The 17,346-nt window shown below is 36.4% G+C and overlaps 1 protein-coding gene across 1 annotated transcript in view; it reads right to left on the reverse strand.

The window, feature by feature from the left end:
• LOC121296678 (60S ribosomal protein L7a-like) overlaps nucleotides 1-17,023 on the reverse strand; it is a 65,181-nt gene extending 48,158 nt beyond the window's left edge. The window contains 1 exon segment of the mRNA XM_041222452.1: nucleotides 16,874-17,023. Coding sequence (XP_041078386.1) covers nucleotides 16,874-17,023 — 150 coding nt within the window.
• Between the last annotated feature and the right edge of the window lie 323 nt (nucleotides 17,024-17,346).

Here is a 17,346-nt window from a genome sequence, read left to right on the forward strand (position 1 = left end):
ATGAAAAATCATGTTTACCAGAACATTTGTTTCTTTCAAAACTGCACACTAGAGAGCTATATCCCGAATAGAACAGCACGACAGGTAAGATTTATGTATTTTATTAGTGATCAGTATTTTAGGCACTCTCAAGTTTTTACTTGGTTTTTCTACATTAAATTGGATTTTCTCCCTTCAGTAAACCGAGTACATGCTTTGGAAAATTGTTTGTTACATAGTGATTGATATATTTAACAACAATCAAAGTGCTGTGCAAAAGCACCATACACAAAACAAATGGGGGGGGGGGGTTGGGGTGGTTGGGGGGGTCCCATGAAGGAAGTGATCCCTCCCCAGAAAAGTTTTTTTTTTAAGCGAAATCTAAATAAATTTAAAAGTCCACAGTGATAACACATCTTGTTTGCATCCTGTGCTATTGGGTTGCAGTAGATACAAAGTGTTAGACTGGTCAAGATTCTTTTTAAAGCAACCTCACAACATCTAATTGGTCTCTCATATAAAACTGTGTCATCACACCACATGTTACTGGTTAGCATACATAAACATGTTTTTGAAGATTAAATATTTGTGATTACTGGGGCCCGAGCGGGATGAAGGATAGACCGTCTTTTCAAAATGTCCTGTAACGCACATGCTACAAACGAGCAGGGAAAGCAATCGAGCTAATAGATTACAGCAATTATCCAATCTTTGCCTAGTTTGTATTGGCAAACTATAAATACAGTACACATTAGAACAAGGTGCTTACAGAGTGTACATGAAAGGTCAATGCAATTTGCAAGGAACTAGTCATTAGAATATGCTAAAGCCATTGCTTCAGGGTTCCGATTTTAATGATGAATACATTGATTACTAAGCTGCGAGGGAAAAACACAATTAAGCTACTGTAATGCTATGGTAGGATGTCTTATTTGGTAAAATAAAAAAAAAAACATAATAAAAAAAAAAACACACGCATTAACTGAGCTTTGGAATGCGTGCGATGAAAAATATAATTGCAGCAAGAAAAATTCCTCAGAGAAGCTTGGCACATATTAAAAGCAAAAACTTGAGACATGTTTGTGATAAGATTACTAATAAATCTTTGGTAAGCTTTAGACTCCTGACAATAACACAGCAACAGAGCACTTCATCTTCTGTGGGCTTTAGAATTTAAGATTGGTCACAAACAAGGTAAATTACGAATGATACTAGGCAGATGCAGGGCTGTGTTGTGTTACCCCTCGTAAATCTCCGGTTTCTTGTATGCAAATTATATTCCATTTTAATTGATAATTTCTCAGATAGCGCTTGCTGTTGCAAACTCAAGTGCTTTGATAACAACAGCAAATGTAATCTATAGTGCTTTTAAACTTTATATGAGAAAGCCTGTTTCTGGTTAGAGTCATTCATTTAATATAGATGGTTCCTGTGTTTTGTGGAGTAGTCTACAGTTTACATGTACTTCACAGCCAGACCAAACAAAAACTATACAGACTTCTAGATTGATTTAATGATCCCATACTGCTTCGAACATTCACTACAGACCTCATGCTGTTATCTAAATTGTTATTGGCTCCCATGCAAATAATACCTTCAGAGTAATACCTTTAGATAACACAGAGCAACATTTAATGTAGAACTTAGAAGCTGTATTAATAATTGAGAATAATTAATTCTTCATAAGTGCAGTCAAAAGTCACCACCCACCAATTCTAGGTGAGCTCGAAATGTTTTCCCGAATTGAACAGCTTTCATTTTAAATATAAACAATTACAACATACATACTCTTAGGATTACTGTATCACTGCTGTTGTTTTGCCCTTTACTCTGTGTCTGAGTTGGGGGTAAAAGGGTAGAAGGATAACTAAAGTGTGGATGACAAATGTATTTTCAATTTTTTTTTGTCCTGTTATCTACCCATCCCCTTGCTTAAAAATAAGTGATTTCATGCATCTGTGTAGCATGTGAGATTTAATATTTATTATAAATACAATTAGAAAGCATATCCCTGTAGGTCAACGCACAAACAAGCATTATCAGTACATGGTGATCAACACTGAAACCATATCTATTTAATACTACAGATTTCTGAAAAAGACACAGATTACTAAACAAGCAGTTTGAAGCTTAATACTGAACATTTTCTGTACATGGTTTCAAACGCCAGTAATACATTAATAATACATATTTTAGTTGTTCTAAAATCAGTATAGCATGTTTGTTTGCAAGCCAACACAAATTGTTACAGGCATCTCAATTAGCAAATGTCTATGGATTTAAAGAACAAGCCACCAATCAGAACCAAATGTTAATTTCACCAATAAACCAATTATCAGTCAATTAAATAATACATGCACTTCTTGAAACAAATGCATTACCAATAGTAATAAAATGACCCAATAAGTTCTGATACTTAAGGTCTTACCGAAACTGTGATATAGTGGAAACTGAGGATTTTACAAGTGCATTTTGGGTCTTGTATATACGCTGATGCCCTTCAATTAGCAACAAGGCTTCAGGGAGCAATAGATTATATGATATGTTAAGAAAATCTATGACCTATAAAGTCACATGTAGTCATGTACATGTTAGTCTGTGCTTGCCTAGCATTGGTTAAATTATGCAGCTACTATGAAAGCACACAGATGGCAGCAGCATAAATGTTGAATTATTCCAGGCCTCAGATACACGACAGGTATATGTCACTTACAGTACAAACAATATTTCTTACCTACTTTAGCACAGACAAATGGGGAAAAATAGAAACAAGGATTGTTCAGCAAGCTCAAAGCCTGAAAGAGGCATTGTAGTGAAAAGCAATCGTAAAGGGTACCGGCAAAGGGAACAAACAAAAACTGGTTTAAATGGTATTTAATTCTAGTTATATATCGTAATTAGTGTAGCGTCATCCTTATATATTCCACAAGTAAACTTGACCTTCATCGGAATGCAGACCTGTGCTAAGGTTTTGCTACTATTTGTCTGCCTGTTTCATAGTTAACAATCTTACACAAAGGGTATTAGATCCAGAGATCTTAACAATGTTTCCTAAAAGGGTTCAATAACACGCTTGTTATACAATTAGTAATTAGCCAGGCATGCTGGTATTAATTAGCATGAATGGAGTGTTATCGTTTTATTGATACAAAAATCACACTTTGAGATGGAAGAAGTTTGAGAAGATGGAAGAACATTTTACAAGCATTTTTTTACTGACCCTCAACCTAACTGAAAACATAGCTAGAGTATCACACTAACTGTTAAACCATTCATTAAACATGTTATGCAAATGATGTTTGTTTATAAACAAATTAACTGCAAGGATTTCCAAAACAGGTGCTGTGGTGTGAATGCGTACTAAATGATGTAGTACTGAAAGAATTAATTAGACCTTCAGCTGTAATTAGTTGCAATAATTTGCGTGATTAGCGGCTTGGTTAAGAAGTAAGACACACACATTGTAATGCATGGAAGAGTCACTGCGGTAGCCCTGTCTTTCGTACATGCAGATTCCTTGTGTTTAGGGCATTTTTCATACAAAATGCTGACATAGCCAGACTTGAATGAAGTCAAAAAAAGCCTCATTCCCTCAAAGCAAAAATGAAGGCTTGAATTCAGCATTTCTAAATTTGGAGGAAGCAAAGGATGATAAAAGCAAGCCTAGTTTTGTTGCATGTGATTAAAAAACTGAAAATGCATAATTAATTTGAACATTTTTTCTAGTTGTGTTTGCTTTGAAAACTGTGGGGGTGGGGGAAGAAAGTTAAAGGAGTACCGGGTTATAAATGACTCAGTTTGTTTTTAGCTTTTATTTGATCTTATCCGGTGTACAGATGTCGTTCTGTACACAGAACATACAGCAGAGTTCTAAAGTTAAAAACAAACAAACACTGTATTATGCTTAATAGCAGTCCCTGTGTGCACTCTTCTTTCATTTTTTAAATTTATTTTTACTTGATGTACTTAAAAAGTTTATTCAATAGGATCAGACACAGACAACAAAGGGGGGTGGCGGGAGGGGTGGGTGTCATGTGTAGTTATTTATATGTGAAGTCCACTGCTCCCAATTCGGACAGCCTTGGGAGCACACGTGGAAGGTGTCTGGCGCAGATCTCTATAATCTTTTGTCTCTGCCGGTTTTCAGCCATGGTCTTCTTCAATAGCTGGGTTGGACAGTTTCATATACCTCAGTGTTAATTATTTTCTTTTTTCTTTAATAAGTCACGTCATCAATTAGTTATGAAATATTATTCACTACTAATCATATGCCACCCAACCAATGGTCATTTGAAAAAAAAGTTTGGGCAAGAGCAGTAAAACAACCAGGCAAGAAGCATTTACAAATCACAGCTTTATTACATGAGCTTAAAGGGTACATAAGGACCTTTTTTTATTTTATTGTGTTACATGTTCCCATGTGTTTCTACAGCTGCTTAATTTATTTATTTATTTAACATTTTGGCCACTTTTTTAAAAGGTACATGGGAAGCCATCTTGAGGCAGGGAATGCAATTTAAAAGTTTTAAAAAGTGGTCAAAATGTAAAAAAAAAAAAAAAAGATTAAAACATTACACACACCTTACGCAAACAGTTGTAGCAACACATGGGAACATACAACACAATAAAATAAAATAAAATTCTTATGTACCCTTTAACACTATGCTTTAAAGTTTCACTCAAACAAGATGTCATCTGACCACCATGGATTTCCAGGTAAGATTCTCTCCTGTACCTGTTCTCTGTGCATGGAAACCACATTTTCCTGAGCTGTCTGCGAAAACAGCAGGAGAACCCTATGCATGGCTAATTTGCATATGACCTCCTCCTTTTCGCTTCATTTGCATGAAGTCAGGTGAAAAGAGGGTCTTCTCGAGTAAAATAAACCGAGACAATGGAATCTCGAAACGTATAGGTTCATATTTCATTTGGCTTGAGCAAAACGTCTTGAGAAAAATTAGAACACTCATGGAAACTCCCCCAATGACTTGCTTTATTTATATATATATTCTGGAATAAAACTTAGATCTGAGGTTTAATTAGAAGGGCTGGAGGAAATTACAGTGCACCGATCATACCCGGTGAATTATATGTTGTCAGATTAATGCTGCTTTGAACTTATCATACACACAAGTTATCATTAATTAGAGGAACCTAAGAAAGATCTGTAGCCTTGTAGCTGCTACAGATCTGATACAGACTGTTTTGAATGTGGATCAGATAGACATGGGAGTTCAGCGGAACCAGTGCCCTGGATCTCTGCCCTTTCTAAAGACAGTGCTGACATCTGGAACTGCAGCTCGAAACCAGGGTATGAGAAAGGGTTCGGGAAGCATTTCATGAGCCATTTTTGTGACAAAAAATGAACATAAAACACGCTGCTCCTCTAACTGAAAGAAGGTGAGGAGGTGCCACTGTTGTAATCGTCTGCCCCAGATGTTTGCATACCTGGGTACCTTTTGTTTAAATAATTCTTTGTAAACTGCGTAAGAAGTAATTCAAATGCTTGATTCTTACTTGACATTCCCCTGTGCATATTTCTCTCACAGAGTTAAACAATCTTTTATTTTATTACACTCATCTTCCTGTTGCAGGATGGCTTTCCACACACAGAATTATTATTATTATTATTATTATTATTATTATTTTATTTATTTATTTATTTATTTATTTATTTTTTTAACAGCAAAAAATTTAAAAAACATTCTGGACTCCTTGTTTTTTAAACGGTTCAGGTCATTTTGTATTTTCAGATTTGTCAAATAACAAAAAAACTGATTTTTGGCAGTTGTGGTTAAGATTCTTTTTAGTCGTTGTACATTCACATTCCCCTAATGAACAGTGAACAATTTGAAGTACAGTACGTACTTGTCACTGGGAATTCTTTTTGACACATTTCACAAATCTGTTGTGGTTTACAGCAAATTGCAGTTTATCTAAACCACTTGTTCAGCTATCAAATTGTACTGCATAGCACATGTTGGCTGCTGCTTTAGTGAAGCGTTTTCTGTTTTGCATGGCTCTCGATGGTTTGAAATCGCCCCACAGCCTCTGTTCCAGACAGTCATTTTGCTGCAGAAATATGCTAAAATAAATCTTTGTCTCATAGACAAAACCACAGGGAAAATGCAGACTACTGTGATTCTAATTCCTAAAGCTTATTGGGGCAGATGTATAACCTTGTGCTGCTGCAAGTGTAGTAAGTAGGTGATCCGTTTGAGTGGCATAAAGCTTGCAGGGTACTTTTTTGCTTACAAATAAGCTTGGTTTTATGTACAGTGGATATAATTCTGAAAGAATTTAGTAGTCAGACATCCAAGTGTCAGATGTTACAATAAAATTTGACATGGATATTTAAATAATATGTTTAGTAGCACCTGTGTAACATTAATAATCCACTGGTATACACTATTACATGTTTTAATATCACATGCTGAGGTGTAATTATTATTATTATTAACTTATTTTTGGTATTTTTTAAAAGCTCATGTGTATATTAAACAGTTAAAGGATTTCAGAGAGTTACCGGCTCCTGGTGGCCAAAGACCAGCATTGCGGGTGTCCACTTGAGTTCATTGACCAGTAGGGGTCACTGTAGGCCAGTGAGCAGAGTCTCTGACCATTTTGCCTCCTTAACTGGTGAGTGTGCCAGAGCCAATGCAACATTCTCTGTGGAATTTCCAGTGAACAATGACAAAATCTACAGTCCCCTCACTGTACGACTCACTCTGTGCACAAAATGACAGTGTCTTGACCTGAAAAAAGAAACAAGGACCAGTGATCACAAATTGAGATTAGACAAAGGGGCATTGAGAACAGAAAATAGGAGGCACTTTTTTTTTTTACACAGAGAATTGTGAGGGTCTGGAACTCCCCAGTAATGTTATTGAAGATGACACCCTGGGATCCTTCAAGAAGCCGCTTGATGAGATTCTGAGATCAACAAAAGAGCAAGATGGGCTGAATGGCCTCCTTTCATTTGTAAACTTTCTTATGTTCTTATATTCTTACCAGGTCAGCCACTTGGGGACCCCTGCAAGCTGTTCATCGAACATTTTTGTGACTGCCATATCAGAGATGCACACACAGACTTCCAACAACGCCCCTTTTGGGCAGTTTGTTTTTTATTGTATAATTGCAACCTGTTCCCATTGCTTGTTCTGTACCAGTATCATAACTCAGTACTCTACAATGGCTGGAAAAACCACAGCATCTTCGGATAGCTAAGCAACTGTATGCTATCCTTATAGGTAGCATATATCACCATATACCCCAAAGCCAGAGCTTGATTTCAATTTATGGGGTGAGAATAAATGTATAATTGAAGTCATATTGGATTCCAACAGAAAAAAAGAGTGCGCTTTTTGTAGCTTTATGGGATTATACAACATTAATAATGATCAAATATGAGGTAATAGTCTGCATTTCTGAACATCCATCATGTAGATTTCAAGTACCAAATGAATATTTTGTAAAAGTGGGAGATTGGGACTAATTTCTCTGTCTACACATCTGAAGGATTAGAAACAGTTTCATTATCATGCAGGAGATAATCCGCAGTGGGTCATTCCGGAAGGTACACTGATATAAAAGAAAGGACTAAATGTAGTACATTTCTGTGTGACTGCTAATCTTGTAAATGTAACATTTTATCAGAATGAAATCCTAAAACTAGATAGAAACCTTTTTGTTGTATAAGCTTTTTTTTTTTTTTTACCACAAACTTTTGATTTCTTATTTAAGCAAGAAAAAAATACATTCCTCCAAATTCCTCCAAATACATTCCTCCAAATACAACAGGCCATAAAAAAACACTCTAATAAAAAAAAAAAAAGCAACTTAATACAATAATTGCCAATACTATATATTTTGATACTGAACATTAAATTTCCTGCTATAATTGGGAAGTTTCATGTTTCAAAAACACATTCAATAGCGCCAACACAGCACATTAGTCTTTACATTTGCCCCTTTGTTTTGCTGGGGCTCCATTCTAAAAACAAGTTATTTATAATATTTAAGATCAAACACAATGGCCGGTTGTTGTTTGCCAGTTTGTATTTGTTTTCTGCTTTGCACAGCGACCTCCTGCACTGTGCACATTTTGCTTTGGTATAGGATTACACCATTGCCTTCATTTCTCCCTGATTATCTTGAAGCCTGTCAGCTTGCCTAGCGCTCCCCTCCCTTGTTCTTCCTCCCTAATAGATGTGAAACAGTCCAGTCAATAATATTTTACTTGTCTTCCCACTGCGTGTCTCTTCCTCTGATCGGTTGACTGTAAAAGTCAGGAGGGAGGTTAAGATCTGAAAGTTCAGCCAAATGTTATCAACCATGGAGATGTTGCTAAGGGAAAGGCCTTGGAGCCCCCTAGACCCGAGCCAGTAATAGCTGTGCATTACTGATAACAATCAACAGCTGTCAAAGATCCAGGCAATTGTGCTTGTCTGCAAACCCAAACACCTGTATTTGCTCAAGCTTTGATTGTTATCCCTATCCCCATCACTCATATCATTTTGATTTGCCTGTCAAAGGCGCTGCCAGGATCTTCAGAGCTGCGAGAAGATTTATAAACTGAAAGCGCCTCTTCAAAAGTTTGGCATCATTTGAAAGGCTGACTAAAGCCTGCATGTCACTGCTCTGATGTGGCATACCAAAATCAACAGTCTTCCTTTAATTAAGATTTTAATCTTGGTGATGTATGCCCATCTCTCCAGAGAAGCAGGGATGGTGAGAGGAAAGGGAATGCTCTGGTTTAGGCGAGAGCGCACCTGTGTAATAGCGCCCTTCAAATTAAGGTTAAAGTTTGTTTTTGAATTGAATTCAGGCAGTCAGGAGCCATAGTTTATAGACTGTGCTTTAACAAGAATAGTGTTTGCAATATGGGCAATATGGAGGAAAACTAAGGAGATTCTGCTACAAAGTATGAAACACGCACACACAGAAAAAATACATTCAAACTGGAAAAATAGTGAATTCTAAATGCATCCTGTCCAGTTCAAGAAATAATACAATTCATTTGGGTTTGGTATTCTGCTTGGGTTTTAATATCATTGGCTACAGTGGCAATTGCAGCATTAATTTGTCTGTTTTTGGTCTAATTTATACACTAATGAAAGAACCCCCCACCATGCTTGAATCATACACAAAAATAAAATGTAAAAACCTGTACAGATATTTCTAGAATATTACATTCGTTAAGTGTATGATATTTTATATTATTATAGGGTCCAGGACTGGTTTTTCCAACGTTCTAATTTCCAATTAATGCATCACTGTTTAGTGTCTGTTGGCCAAACATTCTGGTGTGCATCAGGCAATTTTTCTTCTTCCCTTACTAAATAATGAAAATCTGCATTACCAAGGTTAGCACATCAGCCTTCTCTCATTACAATGATTTATGCGTGCAGAGCAGTAACAGCAGAATGGCATCTAGTACTCCTTTAATTTGCAACATCTGGTTTATCCTTCTTGAGACCACAGTGGTAGATGACAGAAGAGCGCTCTCAGGAAATGAGACTGAGCACTGTCATTCACAGTTCATTCTCCACAGAAGAGCTTTAAAGAAGAAGCTGTGGCAAGACAATGAACTTAAAACTTGTTTTTTATTTTGTTTTTAATAAATATAATATACAAAAGCAGCTGTATCCTAGTAATGCAATTCAAGACCTAACATGCTGCACTTTTCACCTTGATATTAAATGCAGCACCGGTATTTAACACAAAATAATGTTATCATTCTTTTTTCACATTTTTGTCAATTCTGAAATAAAAAAAATAAAAAAAACTAGTTTATTTTTAGGTGGGCTTTTCCATGTGCTTGTTTATGAACTACCTTACTAGCATATTAACGCAGGCTTTTTTGGTGTTAATTTTTTATGTAGATATAGTTACCTATTTACAGTGTAAACCCTCTTAAGTAAGGATTATCAAGTGCAAGTATCATTTAAATAGGGCTACATTTACATTTCTTAAAATGAACAATACATTCATATTATATTTAAAATCAGCTGGCGCTAAAAACGGTGTTCTTATTATTGGTTGAATCTTTAGAAACATGCTGTACAGTAAACAAATCAAAGCAAAAATAAATAAATACTGATGAGAAGCCTCTCTGATAATAAAGTGTTGTAGGCAAGCCCACCCTTTACTTGGACAGTTCAATTGAAACACACAGTCAGTGCGAATTGTTATCCTATTCTCTTCTTCCATAGCAATTAAGACACTATAGGAGGAAAGGAAAATAGTGGGCCAAGTGGTAGTAAAATTTCTCGTCACGATTAGAGTTCTTTCAAAATGTAGATTTCATGTGGTGAACCCGCAGTTTGGAAAGCAGGAGGAATGTTCCTTTAAGAAATCCTGTGTAAGCAGTTTGAATCACATAGTTCATATTGCTTAACGCTCTCCATAGATCTGTCACCGATGCCACAAAATATGGGTTTAATACTGTATCATAGGCAACTGGGACACAAGAAATATGTTTTATACATTTTTATATACGAGTCTTTCAAATTCAAAATAGACATTTGATGTAATTGATATCATGCATTCTTCTGTTTTAATTGGTCAATAAATAACATAAAAAAACAGAACTGTTCCTTAAAAACACACTGAAAAGAAGTAACATTATGACAAGGCCTGTGACCACTCAAGCATGCTCTTCGTTTATAAAGGCTGGACCTTATTTTGAGTGAAAAGGCAATGGAAACCTTGCTAAGATGATTTAAATTTAAACAACTTAAAGCTAGCATGAAACTTAGTGGCAAAAAGGACAGGAACTATTATTCTGATTCATTTCTTTCTGGTTTTATATTGTTAAAACAAATCTCTGATGATCTGTCTTTTCCTTTGCACTTGCTTCAGAATAGAACTCCACAATTTAAATGTATATATTTCTTAAAACAACATCAAGTAAACTGAAATAAACCTTCACATACATCATAACTAGTTATTTCTCAAATTGGTATTAGGTATGGAATATATAAAAGGTTTTATTGAAACTCATTGGCGTCTGAATGGAATCTTTTTGCCTCTGGGTGTCCTTAATGAAACGGTAAAGACTATAAAAAATATATTTCTGTCGCAGTTTAGCATAAACAAACTTTAAAGTAGATGTGCAGTAGCACTGGAATACTCCCACTAAAGATTGAAAAACATGTGCTGCCAACGCTTGACCTTTTGAGAAAGTGCTGATTGGCTAATGACATGATATCTGTGTCACATGATCCATCAAGGTGAGAATAACCAGCCTCAGAGATGAGGCACAGCAGTTAATACTATGACAGTGTATACATTACATGAGTTTGTGCTTTTTGAAAGATATACCCAAGTCCTGGAGTTTTTTTTAATATATTTATTGGTTGCACTTTAAAATAAGTATAATTATTTAATGTAAGTTTTGAATATTGTGAATATTAACAAAAATTAAACATAACGTTAATTCAGGCTGAAATAAATTCACAAATGGTCAGAGATAGTATGGTATAGTAGATTTAATTTATTATTATTATTATTATTATTATTATTATTATTATTATTATTATTATTTTATGTTTTTTCTGCAGCCCAAATCAGTTTCTGTCATTTTTTTAAAGTGTTGATAATCATACCTCAGCAAATTAAACCTGTATTTCTGTATTAGTAGATATGTGCCACACCACTACTTGATATTCATTAAATAAGCAAATATGATAGCTTTTGATTCCTAATGAAGTGACAACCTTCATTCTTATTGTCCAAATACGTGCTGAGCTTTGCATTTTAACTGCATATTTTCCTATTGTACAAACATGTATGCTCATTTTAACAGTAATGAATATCATTTGGACTGTGAAGTGGTCAAAGCTGATGAAGCAGACTTGAAATTAATTCCCTGTGTCTGGAGAGGAGAGGGATATGAATGGACAGGAGGACTCATCTTCATTGAATTGCTACTAGTCACCTCAGAGTAGTTAACGGTCTGATCAATACCTCTCCTGGAGCTGTAATAGAATGCCTTTGACAGGCTCATCTGTGGCTGAGTGCAGCGTATACACATTGATTTCCTGGCCTGATGTAACCCATTTACCTATTCAGCAAGCCCGTTGAAGAAGGTGTAAGGATGCCAGGGCCCTAGGGAGCAATGATGCCTGTAAGTAGGTTAGCACATACTTGGAAATGTCTTAATCTAGTTTACTGTTACTATTTCCAGAAGGCTCCTTCTTTGCAGACCCCCCCCCCCCCCCCCCCCCCACCACCACCACCCCATTTAGAGAAGGAAAAATACAAATCTGTAGTGCATGTTTACAATGTCTGAAGCCCAAGTAAACCCACATTGCTACCCTAGTGAGTTTGCATTAAAATGTTTGCATTACAATGACAGTGTTTGTTGTTCAGTATTCAGTTCTTTTTGATTACAGCTAACGTGGTTTAGGTTGATGTAGTTCAGGTTTAATCTCATAAAGGCCCATATTATTCATTGATAACAGTGGTGCTTACATTTTTTAAAAGTCAGTCACTGTCATGAAGAGTATTTTGCAATGAAAGCCACTCTGATGCTTTGGTCTCAAGCTGTAGGGACTTAATGCCAATTAACAGGAAAGCCTACAACTACTGTACAAAGAAGAACTAGCAGAAAGGAATTCAGCTACGGTAGTCCAGAATTGGGGTGGTTCGGTGTGGGTGTGTTTGTGGTGTGGGGGGGGGGAGTTTAGAAGAACCTCCTTGGGGGGGTTTTTTGGGGGGCGGGGGTGGGGGCTAAAACAAATCTGCATATCCCTTTCTCCAAGAATAATTAAAAGCAATACTTTACTCTTATTGGTCCATGCAGATTCAGTGCAACTCTGCCTATTTTTATTATTTATTCATTGTGATTTTGCTAGCAGCCATCCTGAGATGGTCTTGCACTAACTACAGTATAACTGTTGCCCCATCCCAGGTAAATATGCTTTCAATTGGAGATGCTGTTTTGTAGATTGTAACTCCATTATGACCTAACTTACTACAGTAGTATCCGGCTAAGAGAACACTCCTCGGGAAACGAGCAAAGTGTTCTTTTAGCTGAAGTGTTGTTTAAGACAAAGTTGTTTATTAATAAACTATAATCATAAAGTAAACTAACGTTAATAAGCTAACTGTCAAACGTTAAAAATGTAGCAGCCGCTCTAGATTAATGAATACATATACATATACATATACATATACAGGAGCAATAGTCAAGACATGCACAACATTATTTAACAGAATGGTGAAGCAACACCAGAATAGGAAACACAAATTGCTCAGCGACTTGTGTCTGATTCAGGTGCATTTTCGCAGTTTATTTACATGCCATTTCATAGCAATGATGTGCACCAGTGGAAATCAGAATACAAACTGAGTCAATGATATGACGTGGTTCTTGAAAGATTTAGTAAATCAGTGTGCCTCAAGACAGTCTTGTGATGACAAGTCACTTTTGAAAAGACTGAATAAACCATTTTAATGTTAATTATAAGTTTGATAATGATGGCTTATCAGATTACAAAACAGTACTGTATCCGTTGTGAACGAATCACTATCCGTGCCAAGAAGGTGTTCTTCTAAGTTACTGGTCCTTTAGACTGAGCATTAACAAAGGGAAAAATCTGTTTCCCAGCAAGGGTGTTCTCTTAGGTGAAGTGTTCTCTTAGGAGGTGTTCCTGTAAGTGGAGACGAATGTATATTCAGATTTTCTTTCAGTTGACCGTTCGAGAAAAGTATCATGTCATGATCATTTTATTGCTATTCTTAATTTGTGTGACAACAGTATTCCATAGTACTGTACAGCCAATATTTAATTGGCCTTACTTAAAAGTGAATGCGTACTGTTGGCCTGTCTCTTACAGTGTAGGAGTGTCTTTAGGTGTCCCCCATGTGGTGGGGAATAGGAGTACTTTGAGCTACACCATCTACACACCTTAGAGAGGTATTAGTCGGCTTTGAGGGGTGGGACAAGATGAAATGCAAAGTTCCACATACCTTAATTCAGAGAGCTGCACTTTACAACTTGACCAGATATACAAGTCATCACCTTGCAGCAGGTTTTATACAGCGACCACTTGGCGTCAGTTCAAAAATAATTATGTAAAAACCACGATGGAAGCTTTTGTGTCTAAAAAAATCTTGCTTAAATGTCCATATTTTCGGACTAAAGGTACTGTATGTTTACCAGTGAAAGGCATGAGCAGTTTTAGGTTTTGAGTGTCTCACTGACCTCGTCAGCAGCAGCTATATGCACTGAATTGTAACATTAAGCACTTAGTGACTACAGAATCGAGCCCCTTCTAAGCTGAAAGCACAGCTGTTACTGCAGCTGTCTGGTGCATTCTGCTACGCTGTGCATATTATCACTGTAGGATTTGAGTTACAGTTCTGTCTAATGTATTCAGAACAGAGACTTACTTCATTTTAATACTTTTGAAATAATAAGGACTAAATTACTAGCGTTTGGTTTTAATTAGCATGTGGACAGTCAGGCGTTGATACCTCGTTATAACAAATACAAATAACCAGCTTATGTTAAGATTCGATAAAAAAAAATGACCAGTAGGTGCGTGCAAATGTATTTTTGTCCACTCTGAAATTGTCCATTTACTATTCAATACTATAATAAAATAGAAATCAGTCCCTCATTCACACTGCAATGAGAGGAAAACTGTTATGCTAGCTGCAGGTTCTTTAAAATACATGCCTAGCTATCACAATGTCGAGTTTACTGGGGATCAGGAGCTCTAGACAGCTAAAAGAAAAAAAAAAAAACAACTATGCTTTCTGTTTTAAATTTTAACCATCGTTTTTTTCTTGAGAAGATTGTTGAACAGAGCTTTTGTTAAAGAGAAATCGAAATTTTGAAGTAGCCTAACTGAAAGGTAGTTATTTGCACAGTATAAACTATTATTATAAGCTATTCTGGGTACAACTTAATTATAGGAGTTGCCTGCTTTAATTTTTTTCCCTTTTGTCAGTGTATTAAGCAAAAGGTGTTATTATCCGAGCGAGAAAAGTATTGTTTACATTTCAAGGTTTCAAAACTGTTATTCTGCCCATCTGTTCAGGCTTCCGATGAGGTTTATCATATTTAGAATTTGTTCATTATACTGTACAAGGGTGTTTTATATAGAGAGGGGGAGAGGGAGAGGGATGGAGATAGATCAGTTCAATGTATTTATTTATGTATCTTTTAAAAGTGCAACTTAATATGTTGTTTAGTGATCCCCCTTTTCTATGTTAAATAGGCCCAGTTTAGTTATTATCCAGAAATGCATTCAGTAAGTCTTTCAGTAGGTGGCATAAACAGTTAGTTTGCTTGTGCTACTTTTCTTTATAGTTAAAGAGTGCAGGAGGCTGGTTAAAAGCAACAAGCGTTTGTTTGACAGACAGAAAGAAAGGAGGCCCTCATCACAACACAGCTTCTGTTTATATTAAATGCATTGTTTTGAAAATTCACTGAAGTATCACAGTAGTCATAAATGATATTAATCAGGCAGAAAAACAGTCCACCAGTGAACCAGGGTGCTGTGATCTGCAAACCTTACTGTTTGCTTGAATAAGGTAGAATCAAAGCCTGTTGCTATGGAGATTCACAATAACTGAATGCCCAAGATTAGCTTTTGCTTAATCACATATATACTCACAAAGCCAAAGACATGTGCATTTGCAAATGACAGTAAAAAATACAGTATATGAAATTGCAGCAATAGTACAATAACTACAATAGAGAAAGAGTGAAAATGTATGCAGTGTTACTATTATTAAAACTGAAATATACATCGGCAGAGCCAATTCCCAGTTTCAAACTCAGTATTTATATATCCTAAAAGAAAAAAAAGACACAAAAGAAAACACAAGTTTGTTTATGCAGGACTTAATTTGTGTCCTCCTATATCTGTAACTGTACTTATATTGTGAAGTGAAATAGTATGGTCATCAAGGGTGCGTGTTTTGGCATATGTTTGCTCTGTTTAGTAATCTAACACAATAACAAAAATAACTTTTCTGATGTTATCCTGGAAGAGATCAATACTAAGTTACTAAGCTGTGAAAATCAGTTCCACTATAAGAAACTCGGGCTGGATTCCAAGACTGTGCTGGAGTGTCACAGGCCCTCCCAATCCCTTCCATAACACAATAAAGGGACCACTTTCTGCTTTGTTTGATTTGCTATCATAACAAATTTGTGATGCTACACACAGCACCCTCTCTAGGTACCTCACTAGTCAAGTGCAAAATGAAATGGTTCCTGGCTAGTCATAAAAATGTTACAGTTGTTTCTTCCCCACAACACAAACAGCATAACTTTGTCAGAAAATTGAATATGAGCACTATGTATGATCAGCTGAAGCAAGCTGTCAGATAATGCTTTATTTTCTGTGTAGCGTGAAATGAGTGATGTAAATGGTTTTGGGCTTCATATTCCTTTTCTTTCTTTCTTTCTTTCTTTCTTTCTTTCTTTCTTTCTTTCTTTCTTTCTTTCTTTCTTTCTTTTAACATGAGGCACTAGAGTAAATGATCACAGAAGTAGCTCTTTTAACCTTATCTATCATACTGAAGCGTTTTTTCTGCCTCTGGTACAACATGTCAGAGTCGATTAAGGCCATCCCTCAATAAGGTTTAATTCACAGATTTTAGTCGTGAATCCAAGAGCAGTGAAGTATTAAAAAGGCTGTGAATTCTTAATCGTGGATGAGTTGCCGTCTACCTTTTACTGAATTTACTTACCCTTTACATTTTGGTGCTCTGTATCAGAAAATGCTATTTTCCCCTGATGCTAAAGAATAGAAAAAGCCAGGTACAATGGCAGAGCATATGTCACATTGTATCTCGTGACAGAGCAGTGAGAGATATTGCTGTTCTGGTACATTCAACCATGCTTATCTGGTACATGAACGCACCTTACTTTCTGCAGGCCTGGATCACTTTGGACAGTATCATTAAATGCCACGTCATTACCTGTTATGCAGTGGTGCTTTCGCTTGAAGTGCCTCCTGGGATAGCAAGCAGCTGGGGAGGAGTGAAGGCTGGAGATGGGTAAAGATGGAGCCGGCATTACATTTTCAATACAGGCGCTATTGACTTTGACTTTTCAGAAAGCGAGAGTGGTTAGCTTACCTTTAAGATGCTGTTTGTCACAGGATCCAGAAAGCCGCCAACACAAGTCACTTAAAAGTTGCCACGAGTTGAACGATATAGATAGGTGAAGGCTCCAGTGGGATACGCTGGGCTAGCGTTGAGAGGGAAGGGGTAAATTGAAGGTTTATTTGTCCAATTCGCTGTCAAGGTCGACTTGCTAGAGAGCTGTCCTGTGTGTGCTTACAAAATGCCAAAATCTAGACGAATTGTTCAAAAGGGCCTCCAAATCAATGACCTTTG

Source organism: Polyodon spathula, chromosome 21 (genome assembly GCF_017654505.1).
Source record: "Polyodon spathula isolate WHYD16114869_AA chromosome 21, ASM1765450v1, whole genome shotgun sequence".
In the NCBI taxonomy this organism is placed as follows: Eukaryota; Metazoa; Chordata; class Actinopteri; order Acipenseriformes; family Polyodontidae; genus Polyodon; species Polyodon spathula.